We start from the raw sequence: 16,674 nt of genomic DNA, 5'->3' as shown, positions 1-16,674 counted from the left end.
ATACACAAACGTGCTTCAAATACTCACAACGAAAACAAATACAGATACACACTGCAAATACTCACAATGCAAACAAATACAGACACACTGCAAATACTCACAATGCAAACAAACACAGATACACACTGCAAATACTCACAATGCAATCAAATACAGTAACGCACTTCAAATACTCACAACGCAAACAAATGCAGATACACAATTCAAATACTCACAATGCAATCAAATACAGTAACGCACTTCAAATACTAACAACACAAACAAATACAGATACACACTGCAAATACTCACAATGCAATCAAATACAGAAACGCACTTCAAATACTCACAACGCAAACAAATACAGATATACACACTGCAAATACTCACAGCGCAATCAAATACAGATACACACTGCAAATAATCACAATGCAACCAGATACAGATACACACTGCAAATACTCACACCGCAATCAAATACAGATACACACTGCAAATACTCACAATGCAATCAAATACAGAAACACACTTCAAATACTAACAAAGCAATCAAATACAGATACACACTGCAAATACTCACAATGCAACCACATACAGATACACACGGCAAATACTCACAACACAATCAAATACAGATACACACTGCAAATAATCACAATGCAACCAGATACAGAAACACACTTCAAATACTAACAAAGCAACCAAATACAGATAAACACTCCAAATACTCACAACGCAATCAAATACAGAAACACACTGCAAGTACTTACCAAATAAATTGTTCACGGGTACACACTGATTTTGTTATGTGGGTGCAGGAGATGAACCCAAATGCATGCAGGCAGAGTGCGATGAAACCGAGGTTTATTGGTAACAAACAAGAAAACAAAACCCACGAGGGGGCAAAACAGAACTGAAAGGCTGAATACCAAGACTTGGACAATTAAGTAAACTAGAACAGGATACAGACTTGATGACTAAGAAATGAAAATAAACAGCTATTCAAACCACAACTCTTAGATTCAGACTAGTACTCACAGATTGCGATTTTTTGACACAATGTTTGACACAAAGTTTTACAATGAACCGGCACAGGACAGTAAACACAAGAGGATTATAAAGGGAGACACTAATGACAAAGACAGGTGAAACTGACTAGACAAAAATGACAAGACCAGGATAACAAGGGGGCGGGGTTACGCAACGAGACAACACAAGCACATGGCCCAAACAGGCCATGCCTTGTACACAAAACATGATTCTGTCATGATCCTGCCTTACGACTAGAGAAAATCAAGGACAAGAGGGCAGAATCATGACAGATTTGGGTTAGATGTTGTATGAATGTCTAGTTCAAAACCTCTTAAATTAAAATCATTCTAAAAGTAAAAACATTATATATCTATGAACAACAAATATAATATAATGTCTATATAACATATGTAAACATGTCAACAAAATTTTAGATGAGTGGTAAACAGTAAAACACAGTAAAACCACATTATTCAGACAAGAATCTTACCTTTTATATTTTGTAGTTTAAATTGTTTTGTTTCATTATTGTTTTACAGTTTATTTCGCAAATTCCTAAATTCAACTGAAAATGCAACTTTTAATGGCTTCTTCAGTCTCAAAATTATTCAACCCCCTGAATAGAACCCCTCACAACTGCACAAATTAGGTGTTTTCTCAAGCAGACCTGATGCAATTAAACTAGGCTAATGATACCTTAAATTCTACCAAACCTTGGTTGCAGAAGAAGTCCTGGAAGATTCTACACTCACTGGCAATCAGAGTCAAATGAATTTAAAATCTCTGGTGAGATTTGAAGGCGGTTGCAGCACGCAAACCCAAGAATATTACTGAACTGGAGGCCATTGCTCATGAGGAATTCTAAGATTCCTCAGAAACGCGGCCAGGAGCTGGTGTCTGGTTATAGGCTACATCTCATTTACAGCAGGTGATAGCAAAAAAGTGTTCTACTAGCTATACTAAATTAAGATGTTTGCCATGAAGAGTTTGAATAATTTTGAGACTGCAGAAGTCATTCAAAGTTGCATTTGAGTTTGGGGAAACCACTTTCTTGAGCCATTTCAATTACTTTTCATGAGTTCACACTTACAAGCCTGAATAAATGGTATGCCTATTTGGCATGCTGAAACTTTTCATTTGTTTGATTTGTTCATTGAAGTCTGCAAATTTCGCCAATAAACCTGATTTGCATTGGGGGTGTGTTCAATTTAAAAATTCTGAAAGTTGCCTGTGACGTGTGTATAGGTTTAGGGTTAGGGATTGGAAAGTACAGTTTGTACAGTTAGAAAATCATTATGTTTATTATTATAAAACCCCATAAAATATGAAAACCCAAAAATATCAGATTGTTTGTTGGCCACTTTAATCATTAAACTGCAGTATATAAGTATGTAGAGCTACATCATAAAAATACACAGCTTTTGACAATAATGTAGGCCTATGTCCAGATGTTTTCCACCTTACACTTCTTATCCATTGTTGTCTTGGAGAATAAATGCTTCTCATCGCAACTGTTACTAAGGGGAGGCGGCAATACGTGCAAACCACAGTCTGTGCAATCATTATTCACAAAAAAAAAAAAAAAAAAACTGACCAATCAATTTTACCGCAGGCGGTCAGTTCCTCCTCTTTAAATGGTTGCCATTTCGGAGTAAAGCCCTCATTTAAATGTTTTATAGGCCTAAACAATTTTTTTTTTTTTGAGAATACACATTATTGTATCAGACTCATTACAAGTTATTATTTTTATAGTTTGGAAGAATTAATTTGCACCTGCTGGCCAATTATTTGAAAGAAGCATGTCAGACGGGCCTGTGTGTGTGTGTGTGTTATGGCTCTGGAGTGCGTTTCCCAAAGCAAAGTATGGTTGTAAGTTCTGTCGTTATAGTGGAACTTGCGACAATAGTCTATGGGAAACACACAGAGCAGGCCTCTATCATCCTAAAAAAAAGGATAGGGGTTATTTGGTAGGACCTGGCAACCTCTCACGCATCAGCGTTCACTGTGAATTGGTCTGAACCACACGCGTATTTTCTCCTTGCTCAACATTTTCTTTTCTTAAATTGTTCGATTTGCTTGTCATGTAACTTAAATTTCCAGAGGAGGAAATTTACACAGGTGAAAGCTTTTGTCCGGAAAAAAAAAACATTCAAGATGGGTTGCGCTGGATTCACCTGCTCCAAGAATTCCCTGTGCGCGCTCAACATCCTCTATGTTGTGAGTAACCAATGCATGAAGAGAAGCAACCATATGGAACTATTTTATCAGCCTTTATCGCATCATTTGCACATGTGTTTTATATTCATAGAAGAGGTGTTTCTGTACGGCTGTAGGCTATTACAGTTCTCGGCGTCTCAGAGCTCTCATGTGAATTATTTAGAGCGATTCTTTGTGTGGAATGAGGCCGATGAGCGGTTCTGGTTTCACGCACAGCCTGTAGAATAACATCCCATTTTCCTGCTCCACATCCTGCTTTTGTTCTACTTATGCTGATATCCTGCTTCATTAGTCTCGAGTTGATAAGCCTATGTGGTGCTGATTAAGTTCTTATCTTCAGTAGAGTAGCTAGAAACTAGAAAATTATAATCATCTGATCATCCACTTGTTAGAGGCCAGGGGTAATTTCTCATTGTCGGTCAATGATAGCAATATGGACTCATCTCTAAGAATAATTTCTGCTTTTGAGGAATGAATAGCCTTTTGTATAAACATTTGACATCAAGTGACATCACAGCTGTTGGATCTCTCTCGTCATGCTACTCCCATGAATCATCACTGACATAATTAAAATGAAACCGAACCTTTTTTTGAGAGAAAAAAAAACGATGTTTAGTGTGTGAACTACACAATTCAATAACTTTTAGGATTTGGGAAATTATTGAAGAACCTGCCATTATGTGTAAAGAAAAACCTTTTGAATGTCGTGTGATTAGGTAATTACATAGAGTGTATTTTCAGTAACTATTCTAACTTGTAAAAAGGTATTCACGTGACTAAATTTCTGAGAGCTACGACTTGTACCACGTGACCAATGTACCACGCGAGTCGAGTGACGCCACCGCTGCAGATTTATTTTGAAGTTAATAGTTCAAGATAATTTAAATGTGATCTTTTAATTTGGTAATTACGACATAGCATGAACTGAGGGAAAACGTTATATTGAATATTGATAATCAACGCATATAAATAATAATGAAGATGATTACTCAATTATATGTTGCAAAAGTGTCTTATTCTCTCAGCTTCCTCACCAGTTATTTTAGTATTATTTTTATAGGACCTAAAATTATAGTTTTTATCAATATTTTGAGTTAGCTTTTATTTTTATGTTTTCATTTTAATTTAGATTTAGTATTTTTATGTGTTTAATAACACCTCTTTTACTCCCTGATGTCAGATGGTGAGCTTGCTGATGATTGGCATCGCTGCCTGGGGGAAGTGTTTTGGGCTGGTGTCGAGCTTCCAGGTGGTGGGTGGCATCATTGGAGTGGGGGTCTTCCTCTTCTTTGTTGCCCTTGCTGGACTTATTGGTGCCATGAAGCACCACCAGGTTCTGCTGTTCTTTGTATCCTTTACTGTGATCATAAATAGACAGTAAACATAGTACAGTTGTAATGCAGTGTTTAGACATTGGTGAGTGTATATCAAGCAGAATGAATAAATTATTTTAACTGTACTGTGCAATAATTAGTGGCTTAAAGTTTATGAAAATGGCTTATAAAATGGTTTATGGCTGCATCTGAAATTGTGTTCAGTATGAAAATGGGTGAACTACCATGTTGTCAGTATCATGTGTGACCTACCACCATCGGTTGCGTTGCTTCAACGCCATTCACAGATCCTCTCCCGTGGCCTCATGGGATAGTAAAGTATCCATTGTATGCACACTTCTGAAAGTAGTAGGTCATCCGGGTAGTACTCTTATATGAGTTGCCTACTGTGAATTCAGACATCCTTCTTTCGTCATACTGTTTTTCGCCTACTAGTATGCCATATCGGAAGCAGCCAATGTCTCCATAAATATTCATTTTCTTGGTGTATGTTGTAAGATCCTTCTGTATACTGAACACCACTGGAACCACCCCATGTAATAATCAGTCAAAAAATATTTATATTAATTGTTTAAAACGTTTTTTTTTTTTCTAATTGGATCAAACCGTTTAACATATTCTCAATGGCCTTGTGCAAACAGGTCTTTGCCTTTCATTACATGATGTGCTCTGTGTTTTTCTTCATTGCTCTTGGAAATGAGACAGGGTTATGAATGATCTGCTCATGTAATGCATTTCACTCTGTGTCCATAGAGTGGTGCAGTTAACATGACAAATGAGAGTGCACATCAGTGTACTACTTGTAATGTACAAAAAAGTCTCTTAAACTAAATGAAAAGTAATCTTGAGATGAATTTGGGTCATTACAAAAAAAAAAAAAAAAATTATCGGAAGCTTGTATTACACTCTCGTACTTAAGGAGGGAACGATTGCTTGATTATTCCAGTCTGTTAATGGATATGGGAAACTATGTAAGTATATTACATTTCTTTATTACTCAATAAAACATAATATAACCGTGTTTTTTAGTATAGCTTATAGTGTAATACAATTGTGTATGTCATTGCCATTTATTATTGGATTCAAATCACTATATGTGCTTTGAATTATATTATGTCTTGTTTTTATTTAAAATTTAGATATTTAATATAGAACTTCTGAATTTGCAGATGGGGTAGACTTGGTGTTAACAGTTTAGAATAGTATTTATAACATGTATATACAGTGTATATATATATATATATATATATATATATATATATATATATATATATATATATTCTTCAGTGATTTACCTTGAATATTTCTGAATAGTATTCTGTGTTTTAATCCTTAATTTGTTGAATAGTACATGATTATCCTGTTCCTGGTGTTTGTAGTTCAGTTTTCAGTGTCTAGTGCGTGTCTGGCTATCAATGAGGACCAGCAGGTAAGATTGTTCACTGTACTTCAATATTCTGTACATGGTGGTATAAATCCACTTTGGTGGTTTGTAGTCTTTGGAAATGTGCTACAGATATAAATCATTTTGAAATAATTAAAAAATATTTCACAAGGATGCATTAAATTGAATAAATTAAACTGAATAAATGCTTTTATAATGTTACAAAAGATATCTATTTTAAATAAATGCTGTTCTTTTGAACTTTTTATCCGTCAAAAAATCCTGAAATATGAACTGTTTTCAACATGGATGATAATAATAATAAATGTTTCTTGAGCAGCAAATCAGCAAATTAGAAAGATTTCCGAAGGATCACGTGACACTGAAGACTGGAGTAAAATTCAGCTTTGCCATAGCTGGAATACATACAATTTTTAGATATTTTATATTGTATCTATTTTAACATATTTAAATAAAAAAAAAAAACAGTTATTTTAAATGGTAATAATATTTCACAGTATTAGTGTTTTTACTGTGTTTTTTGACCAAATAAATCCAACATTGGTGAGCATAAGAGACTTTTTTTTAAAAACATTTTGGGTCTAAAATGAACTAAAACTAAATTGACTAAAATTAACCCCATGTCACGATTCCTGTCTTATGTTTTCCTTGTCTTGTGTGGACTTTTGTTATTTCCTGTTCTGTGCCATGTTTTGTAGTTCTTTGTAGTTTTTAATTAGCCCCGCCCCCTTGTTATCTTGTTTAGCTTGTTTGCCAGTGTATTTAAACCCCTGCGCCTCAGTTGTTGTTTGTTGTTTGTCGGTTGTTGTTTGCTGTTGCTTGTAATGACTTCCTGTTCTGAGTTCCTGGTTACACTGGATTGCCCTTTTGAATTATTAATATTAAAATAATATTCGCTCTCCACTTTATTCCTGCCTCATCGTTACACCCCAAAAATGGGTGTCTTTTTATTTGTTTATTTATTATTATTGTTGTTTGTTTTCTCATAAGTTGTCATGTGCTTCTCACCTGTGTGTAGAATCACCTTCTGGAGGTGGGCTGGAATAACTCTCTGACGACTCAGAGGGACGTGGAGAAGAGTCTGAACTGCTGCGGTTTCTCTCACATGGACATCAATGGAAGCTGCGCCGCAGTAATTTCCTCTGATGATACACACTCTTATTTGTTGTTTTGTTCTTGATGCATTGCTTGTGCTGAACGATATAAATGACACCTGTGTGGGTGATAATGAATGACTGTTAATCATTTGGTCGCTTTACAAAATAATACAAACAGTTGACAGACAAAAGACTAGTTATAGCTAGTTATAACAAGCAGAAAAGCCGATGGAGACAACAATAATGACCTTACCATCGGGACCATCAAAATAAATCATTATCAACTCACTGCTCTTGTCAATGTCTGTTCTCTTTCTGTGCAGCCATGCTTCCATTACAGCACTTGCACCACATGTGCAGCAAAGATCCAGGAGCACGCCGGCGAGGTGCTGCGCTTCGTTGGAGGGATCGGTCTCTTCTTCAGCTTCACTGAGGTCAGCCTGCTAAACTAACTTCTCTTCTGTGAAATTCTTTGCTGAATTTGACAACCAGAATGTTTTCTGGTGTTCTTGAGCTTTCTTTAGTGTATAATGTTGCTGTTTAAGCATGAAAAGGGTCTGCAAAGCTCCAAAGGGAGTTATTCTCTATATCAGTAAGCTAACTGAACTCTTGGGAACTCTTTTCTACAGGGAAACGTACACTTCACAATATTCTTCATTTAAATCAATCCCACCCAAGACATAAGCGAAATTAAGGGTTGAGTTGCATTGGAAGTGTATTGAAATTAGCAGTTATGGTAAGGTTTGTTACATCATGTGTCAAAGACAAAAGAACTGATAAAAATAAGCTGTTATGCTGGAGCAATAGTCTTGTGAGCATTGCTGTGTCACTATAGCTGTGCACAAGGTTACCCGCGTTTGAGTCTCAGCTTGAGGTTCAAGCTTATTTGTTCGTTAATTACGTCATTAGCATCAGACTTTAATCGCATAAATGTTGACTGAAACAATCTGAAGACGTTCTACCCCTAATTGTTGCAGAAAATACAGATTGCAAAAATCATCCAGAAAACAGGTTAATTGGTTAACTGCTAGTTAACTCACCGTATTCAGTAAATACATTTTTTTACATAGACTTACATTGCAATTTTATTGTAAAATACTGTAAAATGTATGGTTTTTGGAAGTAAAAAGAATGAAGTAATTACAAAATGACAATAATTTACACTTAAGCTATATATAATTTTAAAAAAGAGCATGTATTTTTAAAGTAAATTATTGTTAAAATGATATATTATTGTATGATTATGGTGGTTATCAGTACATTTTAGTTTATAAAGTTGTATTTTAACATTTTATCACTTAAAGGAATAGTTCACTACTTAAAAATTTTAATTTTGTCATCATTTACTTTACCTAAGTTGTTTCAAACCTGTATTAATTTCTTTCTTCGGCTGAATACAAAAGAAGATTTTTTTGAAGAATGTCGGTAACCAAACAGTTTATGGGCCCCATTGACTTCCATAGTATGTTTTTTTTCCTAAGTCAATGGGATACATCAAATACAGACATTCTTCATAACATAATTTTGTGTTCAGCAGAAGAATAAAATTCATACAGGTTTGAAACAACTTGAGGGTGAGTACATGATTACACAATTTTCATTAAGTTAACTATTCCTTTAATGAAATATAAAAATAAAATATACAGTTACCAATATGCAATCCCATAACAGATGAACTCTGTCAATGTATTTTTTACAGAACATTTGGCTGTCATTTTTTTACTGTACATTCAACAGAACACAGGATTTTATACAGTATGTTTGTTCTGTTATTTCAGATTCTGGGTGTTTGGCTGACATATAGGTACAGAAACCAAAAGGACCCACGGGCGAATCCGAGCGCCTTCCTGTAGATTCGAATTGTATTACGTTGTCTGACCACTGGAGCTGTTAAAGAGAGTGTGTGTGTTTGCTTTTACTGAAGAGGAGACCAGCCTGCGTGTTCTTGCTGCTATATATTATTATGTGCTTGATTTTCAAGAGTAAAGTGTGAATGTACTGTACATCATGAGACTGTTACTTATAAGAAATCGTCTCTATGAAAGAATAGAACACCAAATAGGCTACTTGTATGCAGTACATAATGGGCTAAACAACAAAGACCATTTGATTTTATGTTATCAGTTTTATCTTGTATGGTAAAACACATTAACAGAAATGAGCTGCTGTGATCAATATGTGCAGTCTGAGCATGCCACTATTTATGTTGTTTATATATATATTGACAATATCAGAATGTATCCATTTCAGTTCCACATTGATTTCTGATAATAAACGCACACACTTACAAATAGCATGGATGACAGTTAAAGTTGCTTGGGAACTGTTAGTATGCTAGATGTATTATTTGGACTTCATAGAATGACAAGTTTAAGGAACTCAATTAAATGTAAAGATTAATGGATGAATGTTTTTTTGAGCACTGTTTTCTCAGATTTCTTATTACTTATTTATCTGCCTATTTTCATTATGTGTGTGTGTAGTTTCACTCACTCGATTTTGTGGATTGTTTTTGCTTCCTGCATGAATTCCTCATTGAAATGTAGGCCTACATCTATATCCAACAATGGTTCTGTGAACTGCTCTCTCAAGCATTTGAAATAAATAAAAATAAAGACTCTGTGGACACAATTGTACTTTGGTCAACTTAATTGTTGGGTTATGCCGCTTTCATTGTTTGAAATCCCATTTGATTATTTCAGGAGAGCAACTTCCTCTAACCTAAGCCAATCAGAAACTGACACGCTCGGGCCAAGAGCTCAGCTGGTAACTAGGCAACAATAATGACTCAGGAAAACACTCATCCATCCAGTGCAGTGCCAGTTACACTCGGACTCCTCCCACCAGGATACAAACCGGAGACTCCGTTAACTGGAAAACTACATGGCCTCTGCTTTGAATAAACTGTGCAAACGTCGCTGCGTATACAAATTACTACGAGCACCAACTTCTTGTACCACTTCATTTATTGAAAAAACAAACAAACATGGAAATGAAAGTCTGACGGTTAACCGTGACAGAATCTCTTTAAAGAAAGTATTTCAAATTTGTACAGAGCTTTACAGTGCGGATGTCAATGAACAAATGACAGAATAATAGTGACCCTCGGGGAAGTAATATCCTCTCGGCGGACAAAAACACTAGAATTTTTGTGTTCACAACTCTGTCTTCAAAAACTTCAGGGCTCTTTGCATGTTGCTTAACACTGTGGAAACAAAACCAAACAAGCGATAATGTCAGTATTATGATGAAAATTATGTTTAATAATTTATCTTGGCATTAAAATTGCTTTCAGACTTACAGAGTTTCATGTCAGCCGGCTCATAGGCGTACATGCGGTTGGAATAGCGGCCTGTGATGTCTGCACGAACGGTCATGGAGGGATCTGGAAAACAGGACAGATTTGAATAATTTATGCAGAGTTGCAGACAATGTATACACTGTATTTTTTTTTTAATGACATGATCAGTGAGTTAGACTGTAACAAAGATATTTGTACATTTAACATTGTCATAGCATTTTTTGTAAGTTATAGCTAACGTTACAATATTCCAATTTTTCAGGCATTTTAAAGCAAATTAAGTTGAAATTAAAAATCCAAGTTATTTATACTTAATAAAATGTAAGACAGTAAAAAAAAATGTTTAGGCTACTGTGTAGCATCATTTAGGCTGTCTGTCCATCTGTCTTTCATAATAAAATCAACTCACCAACAAAGAGGATTCTGGGAACATACTGTCCATCAGGAGACAAGTGCTTATCTGTGGTTTCATACTGTAAAAGACACGAATACCAATTCAATTAACAGACATTCACAACACAACAGACAGAACGGACCTTAAAACACTTTAAAGTTGTTCAAAACATTTGTAACAGGATTTATTCATTTTTGTTATTGATGTTAATAACAATACAACCATCCCTTGTTAGTTCATGTTAGCTCTGGTCCATTAAATAGCATATTAACAGGTTCAACTTTTGATTTTGATAATGTGTTAGTAAATAAGCATTCATTAAGATATGTTTACAAATGTAATGTGTTAGTGATTTTACTCACCACCAGATTCAAGATCACGAATTCCTCATCAACCAACTTCTGGATGTCTTTATCCTCAGCAAAGGCCTTCTTAAGAGCTAATTACATAATCACACAACATGAAGAGCAAAGTAAGAATTTTATAGCTACTACCAGTCAATGAAAATGTCAAAATAAAAGTCAAGCTCACCCTGGCTGTGTGGACAGTCCTCTAGGTGAAAGATGACCATGAGGGGCTTGTTCCTAATTAAACAGATAATACAAGTTGTACCACATTTTAAAATCAATTTACAAAAGTAGAACTTTATTTTACAGTGCCCTCGTTACACATGTAATTTCTGTAGAAACAACAAAGCATAATTACATGCAACTGACCCAAACCTATGTTTTAATTCATATTACTTAGTACTTAAATGTATAATAATCCCACACAATTGCACTTAAAATGAAGTGTGAACAGATCTAAATGACTGATTATTGAACATCTCTATAATTCTATATAATACAAGCTTTTCTCACTTGGATCGTGACCAAAACAGAGCTTCCTCGTACGTCTGTGCCCAAATCAACTGATCACCCCATCCTGAAAAACAAAAAACAATATGAATCATAAAAAACAAAATACTTAGCCATTGTGGTGGCCATTCAAATCAATATTGCACAAGGTCTGGGGTCAGAAGTACTATTTCTAAAAGTAATCTCAATGAAAATGATCCTATACTTTCTGCATATAGTTCATTGAGTTTTGCTAGTACAACAGATCACGACAGCACACCCGCTTAGCCAGTATTATGCAAAATTGCTGAAAAGAATGTGTCGAGACCTCTGGAGAGAGTCTGAGGAATCCTCTTCTCTTTCTTCGGAGTGGTCTTCTCCGGCTTCCCCATGGCTGAGGACAAGGCCACCAAGACCAAGAGCACTGATAGTAATCCTTTAAGCATCTTCACAAGCTGAAAAAGAACAAAGCATTTCAATATATGGCTGTTAGGAAATGACAAAGCATGATTTTAACATCCGTCCCTGGAGCTGAGCACTAGAAAGCAATCTTCAGCAAAGCCTTCTGGAAAACATACGAGCACAATGTCCCTTTAATGACGGTTCCTCACCTGTTCTCAGGTTCCCTGCTGTGTGTGTGTGTGTGTTCTGGCTCAGACTCCTGGTCCTCTGTTTCCACTCTCTCTCACCTGTTCCACACTTATACACCTGCTCCCCTGAGGCTCCGCCCACCCCTCTTCTGCTCTGGAATGCGATTCCAACTTTCCATTAACTTTTTTATTTGGCTCGGCGCCAAGGACAGATCAGCAGATAGTTGAGAATAAGCTTTCGAAGACTATATGATTGGGCTTCTTTGGATTGGCTGAGCTCGGATCCGTGATGTCAGAGGGGTACATTAATGGGGTTTTGTAATTTGAGGAATGACGTGGTGTTAAAATGAGAAACCAATGCACTAATATCTTAATGGACCATTTTGTCAAATACATGGAATCCATAAATTTTATTGAGGTAATTCATATTTAAAGGAAATCTATATGCATGTTGAAACATTTGGACTTTATAACTGGTGCGTTATAATTAATCTGTAATATAATAGGGTGTGTGTATACAGGATTTTAATAGTCTTTTACAAAGTCTACTTTGGTGGTGAAATCTACCCCTCAAACATTTGTTTAATGAAACGCTCAGAAGGAAGTTTCTTGAATACAGTCCTTCTACTGACGTGTCCTTAAGATGGCTGAGTACGAGGAAGACACTTTTGTTTCTGTGTAACCTTTTAATATAATTTTTTTAAAATATTCAGTTTATATTCATTCATTTTCAAAATAGTGCATTTTATTTACATTTATTATTATTTATTTAATATCAATTTTCTTCTTTTTTTCTTTTCTTTTATTCTAAAATGGACTTATTTTTAAATGCATGACTGGAATGGTTCCCCCAAACATCTAAATTTGCTGTTAATTTACTGTCCTTCAGGCCATCCAAGATGTAGGTTTTCTAAAGAAATGTATGAAACTATGGCAATTTTTAGTTGAAACTGTCAGGAGCCATTAATTTTGGTAATAATTATAATTACATATATATATATATATATATATATATATATATATATATATATATATATATATATATATATATATATACAGTTTTTTAAATAATTTTTTTAAATTTATAATTTGATAATTTTGCCTGTAATTCTGTTTATTTTATTATTATTTTTTTCAATCATATTGTTTTATTTATTATGTATTATTTCATTTATTGAATTAATTTTTTTTTGTAAAAATCTGTTTATTTATCATTACTATTTTTTATTTATTTTATTAATTACATTGTATTAAATTACATTACAATACAGTCAAACCATCACCATTGACATTTTGTTTGATCATTTGGAAATGATACAAAACTGTCTGTCAGTTGTAGGCGTTATTACGCAACATCCTCTGTTGAGTTGCTCAAATGTTGAATGTTCACATTTCCGGAGCAAGTCATAGCATCAGTGCTGGTGAGCTGGAGAGCTAGAGTGAATGCCTAGCTAATTTCATCTTCTCCGAAAAATGACTTCTCTGAAAATAATGTTGTAATTCAGGCCTGACAAAGTCCCTTTCCACTCAGCTCTGGGATAATGTGACCAGTGGAGGATCAATGGTGTCTTTGTACAGAGGGGACTCAATTCAAGGCCTCTACGACAACCAACACCACTCAGTCTGAATGAATCAAGTCTTTTTATGACTTCACTCTCTGTGTCCTTCAGGTGGACATTTCTCTGTCAGTATATCTCTGCCATTGTGCTGGATACAAACTAAATATGTATCACACACACACAAGGCATGCAGGATACTAAAGCTGAGGATGTGCTTTACATTAAATTATAATATGGTATTTTTAAAAACATAATATATTTTGATAGTTTAATAAAAATGATCTGTAAGATCTGAAAGGCTACATTTATTTGATCAAAAATACTGTAATACAAGTTTTCTATTAAAATATATTCTAAAATGTAATTTATTCCTGTGATGGTAAACTTGAATCTTCAGCATCATTACTTCATTGTTCAGTGTCACACAATCCTTCAGAAATCATTCTAATATGCTGATTTCTTTGTTATGATCAGTTGAAAAAACAGTTGTGCTGCTTAATACATTTATATGTATTTTTGTGGTAACCGTAATAAACCAAATTCAGGATTCTTTGATGAATAGAAAGTTTGAACATCATTCACTTGAAATAGAAATAATGTAAAAGTCTTTACTGTCTTCACAATTTAATGAATCCTTCCTGATAAAAAAAAAAAAAAAAAATTGAACGGTAGTGTGCATGTTCACATTTATTCTGTTACCAAGATTTCTGACTTGTCTGAATACAGCTTAAAACATATTTGTTTGATTTAGTTTTATATATATATATATACACACATATATATATATATATATATATATATATATATATATATATATATATATATATGTGAACAGCCTATTTGTTCATTTGTTCATTTCTGTTTCTTACCCTCTTCCTTGATGATGGCCTTCTGGACAGCAATCAGATCAGCAGTCTTACCCATGATTGCGGTTTTGAGTAACGAAACAGGCTGGGAGTTTTTAAAAGCCTCAGGAATCTTTTGCAGGTGTTTAGAGTTAATTAGTTGATTCAGATGATTAGGTTGATAGCCCGTAATAGCAAATATATAGAGAGAATCTTTTCATGATATGCTAATGAGACAGGAATTTGGGGTTTTCATGAGCTATACGCCAAAATCATCAGTATTAAAAAACAAAACAAAAAAAACCCCACCTGAAATATTTCAGTTGGTGTGCAATGAATCTAAAAATAAATTAAAGTTTAATTTTTATCATTACATTATGGAAAATAATATTTATATATATACACATACATGTATTTTCCTGTATGTTCCAGAGAAAACACTGTTTGTGAAAGTAACAGGATGAATGAATTGCTGAGGTGTCCTTAACTGTAATTTAGATTTCGTCCACTTTGCATGCGGGCAGAAATTCTATGGACCTCAAGTCAATATTTGTCCTTGAGGGCTGGGTGCACAGGCCACTCCTTGTCATACACACCACAGCAGCCATCTGCACCCGATCCCGCCCTGAGAACCCGGATCTGTCAGGCAGGAAGGCAAACGCACTGTTACGTCTGTTAGTAATTGGACTGGATTGCCATGAGTGGGGGAGGACAAATTCAGTGCAATTGTCTAGAATTCTAACATAACCCTGTTTGAGATGCACAAACAATGAAGCATTTAGAGGTTAAAAAGGCATCCCGTTACTGAGTGGTGAGAGTGGTGATTATATATGCATATGGTCTAATGCGAGTCGGCAAACTGCAAACGAAAGAAGTTAATTTAAAAAGAACTGCAGATTCTGGTGAATTCTTTTTAACGTTTATTCATTTACATGTAGAAAAAAATCGTACATTTCTGAATGTGCCTTTTATTGTTTATGCAGCGCTCTGACACATAGACATCTTTCAAATAATAATAGAAATCAGACTTGTATCAAAATAAAATCATGGGAAAATAAGTGAATCAAACCAAAAAAAAAAAAAGAAAAAGAAAAATCGAGTCCCACAAGAGACAATGGCCACTGTTTTCACAGAAAACACCTGAATACGTTTGGCCTTGATAGTGGTTTGTAGCCCAGGTTTAGGCTCAGTTGAACACTGATAGAGCAGGACAGACCCACAGCTGAGGGTCTGACAGCATGAGAACATCCACACACACAGCAAATCAAATGAGAGCATCAACATCAAGTAGGAAATAAATCACAACTAATTCTCCTGATTGTCACACTACAAAGAACAACTGGGTGATATTTCTTTAGCAGGCTAGGATCACTTTTCCATCACAAGGTATCAATTCAAGTATGCAAAGGGACTTCGAAAACGTATTTTGTGCCCAAGCGCAAAAGGTAATTGTTCTCAATGTTCTTAATGGTATTAAACCCTCAATATTTCCAATTAGGGCAATACAGTGAACATAATGCCAATTCACAAATACAATTCAGTGCTAGAATATATAGACGAATATCGGTCGGGTGTTTTTTGGAACTGAAAAGCGTTGAAAAAAGAAGGACCGGGTGTGAAAATGACTTGAGGCTCTTTTCATGCCAGCTGACTGAAAATGAGCCCATTTTAAAGCATGTGCACATTTCATAGAAGGATAGTTTCTCTGTCTTCTATAGAAACCTGAAAATAAAACATCAAAAAGACGCTTTCTTCTGGAAGCTTCCGAAGGTCTGAATTCAACCAGAAGAATCTTAAAATTAAATTTCTGTGCTCTTGTAACTTCTGAAAGTGTCGATTTCATTACGCAAATCCTAGTTGCACTAATATCTGATGTGCAAATTATAATTGGAAAATTGCACTTTCAGTATCTTGGGATTTTTGGGCACCAGAAGAAGCTGAAGTAACCACTGGGTGAAGACGATTCCTAGTGGTTACAGAGCAAAGTAGTACAATCTTTAGCAGTCAGGTCAGTGATACACAGAATCACAATAAAAAATATACATATGAATCACCATATTCTCCAGGAATGAGTATTTACATGTA

At 34.9% G+C, this 16,674-nt stretch overlaps 2 protein-coding genes across 3 annotated transcripts; one reads left to right on the top strand and one right to left on the bottom strand.

Annotated features, from left to right (window-relative positions):
* The first annotated feature begins 3,022 nt into the window (after positions 1-3,022).
* tspan13b (tetraspanin 13b) lies at positions 3,023-9,067 on the top strand. Its single transcript, XM_039681127.2, has 6 exons — positions 3,023-3,228; positions 4,409-4,576; positions 5,911-5,991; positions 6,986-7,099; positions 7,388-7,498; positions 8,843-9,067. The coding sequence occupies exons 1-6, from the start codon at positions 3,166-3,168 to the stop codon at positions 8,915-8,917; spliced, it is 612 nt and encodes a 203-aa protein (XP_039537061.1). The 5' UTR covers positions 3,023-3,165; the 3' UTR covers positions 8,918-9,067.
* Positions 9,068-10,012: 945 nt separating this feature from the next.
* Positions 10,013-14,671, bottom strand: agr2 (anterior gradient 2). 2 transcript variants are annotated; one of them, XM_089123342.1, is made up of 8 exons: positions 14,614-14,671; positions 11,924-12,050; positions 11,620-11,683; positions 11,291-11,343; positions 11,122-11,198; positions 10,775-10,838; positions 10,366-10,449; positions 10,013-10,269 (listed from the first exon to the last, which is right to left on the bottom strand). In XM_089123342.1, exons 2-8 carry the CDS (start codon positions 12,039-12,041, stop codon positions 10,220-10,222), a joined length of 510 nt encoding a protein of 169 aa, XP_088979468.1. In that variant the 5' UTR covers positions 12,042-12,050; positions 14,614-14,671; the 3' UTR covers positions 10,013-10,219. The 2 variants fall into 2 exon arrangements, with proteins under 2 accessions (XP_088979468.1, XP_039537060.2); XM_039681126.2 differs by lacking the exon at positions 14,614-14,671 and adding an exon at positions 12,207-12,300.
* Between the last annotated feature and the right edge of the window lie 2,003 nt (positions 14,672-16,674).

This window comes from Pimephales promelas, chromosome 18 (genome assembly GCF_988280905.1).
Source record: "Pimephales promelas chromosome 18, fPimPro1.hap1.1, whole genome shotgun sequence".
Taxonomy (NCBI): domain Eukaryota; kingdom Metazoa; phylum Chordata; class Actinopteri; order Cypriniformes; family Leuciscidae; genus Pimephales; species Pimephales promelas.
Note: the sequence above shows the minus strand (reverse complement) of the source record. Positions and strands in the feature narration are given on the sequence as shown.

Excerpts from the sequence above, each read along its gene's own strand:
- tspan13b (XM_039681127.2), top strand. The coding sequence starts at position 3,166 with ATGGGTTGCGCTGGATTCACCTGCTCCAAGAATTCCCTGTGCGCGCTC. Across the intron at positions 7,100-7,387 it reads TCAATGGAAGCTGCGCCGCA|CCATGCTTCCATTACAGCAC; the intron begins GTAATTTCCTCT and ends CTTTCTGTGCAG. Across the intron at positions 7,499-8,842 it reads TCTTCTTCAGCTTCACTGAG|ATTCTGGGTGTTTGGCTGAC; the intron begins GTCAGCCTGCTA and ends CTGTTATTTCAG.
- agr2 (XM_089123342.1), bottom strand. The coding sequence starts at position 12,041 with ATGCTTAAAGGATTACTATCAGTGCTCTTGGTCTTGGTGGCCTTGTCC. Across the intron at positions 11,344-11,619 it reads CTGTTTTGGTCACGATCCAA|GAACAAGCCCCTCATGGTCA; the intron begins GTGAGAAAAGCT and ends CTGTTTAATTAG. Across the intron at positions 11,199-11,290 it reads GGACTGTCCACACAGCCAGG|CTCTTAAGAAGGCCTTTGCT; the intron begins GTGAGCTTGACT and ends TTATGTAATTAG.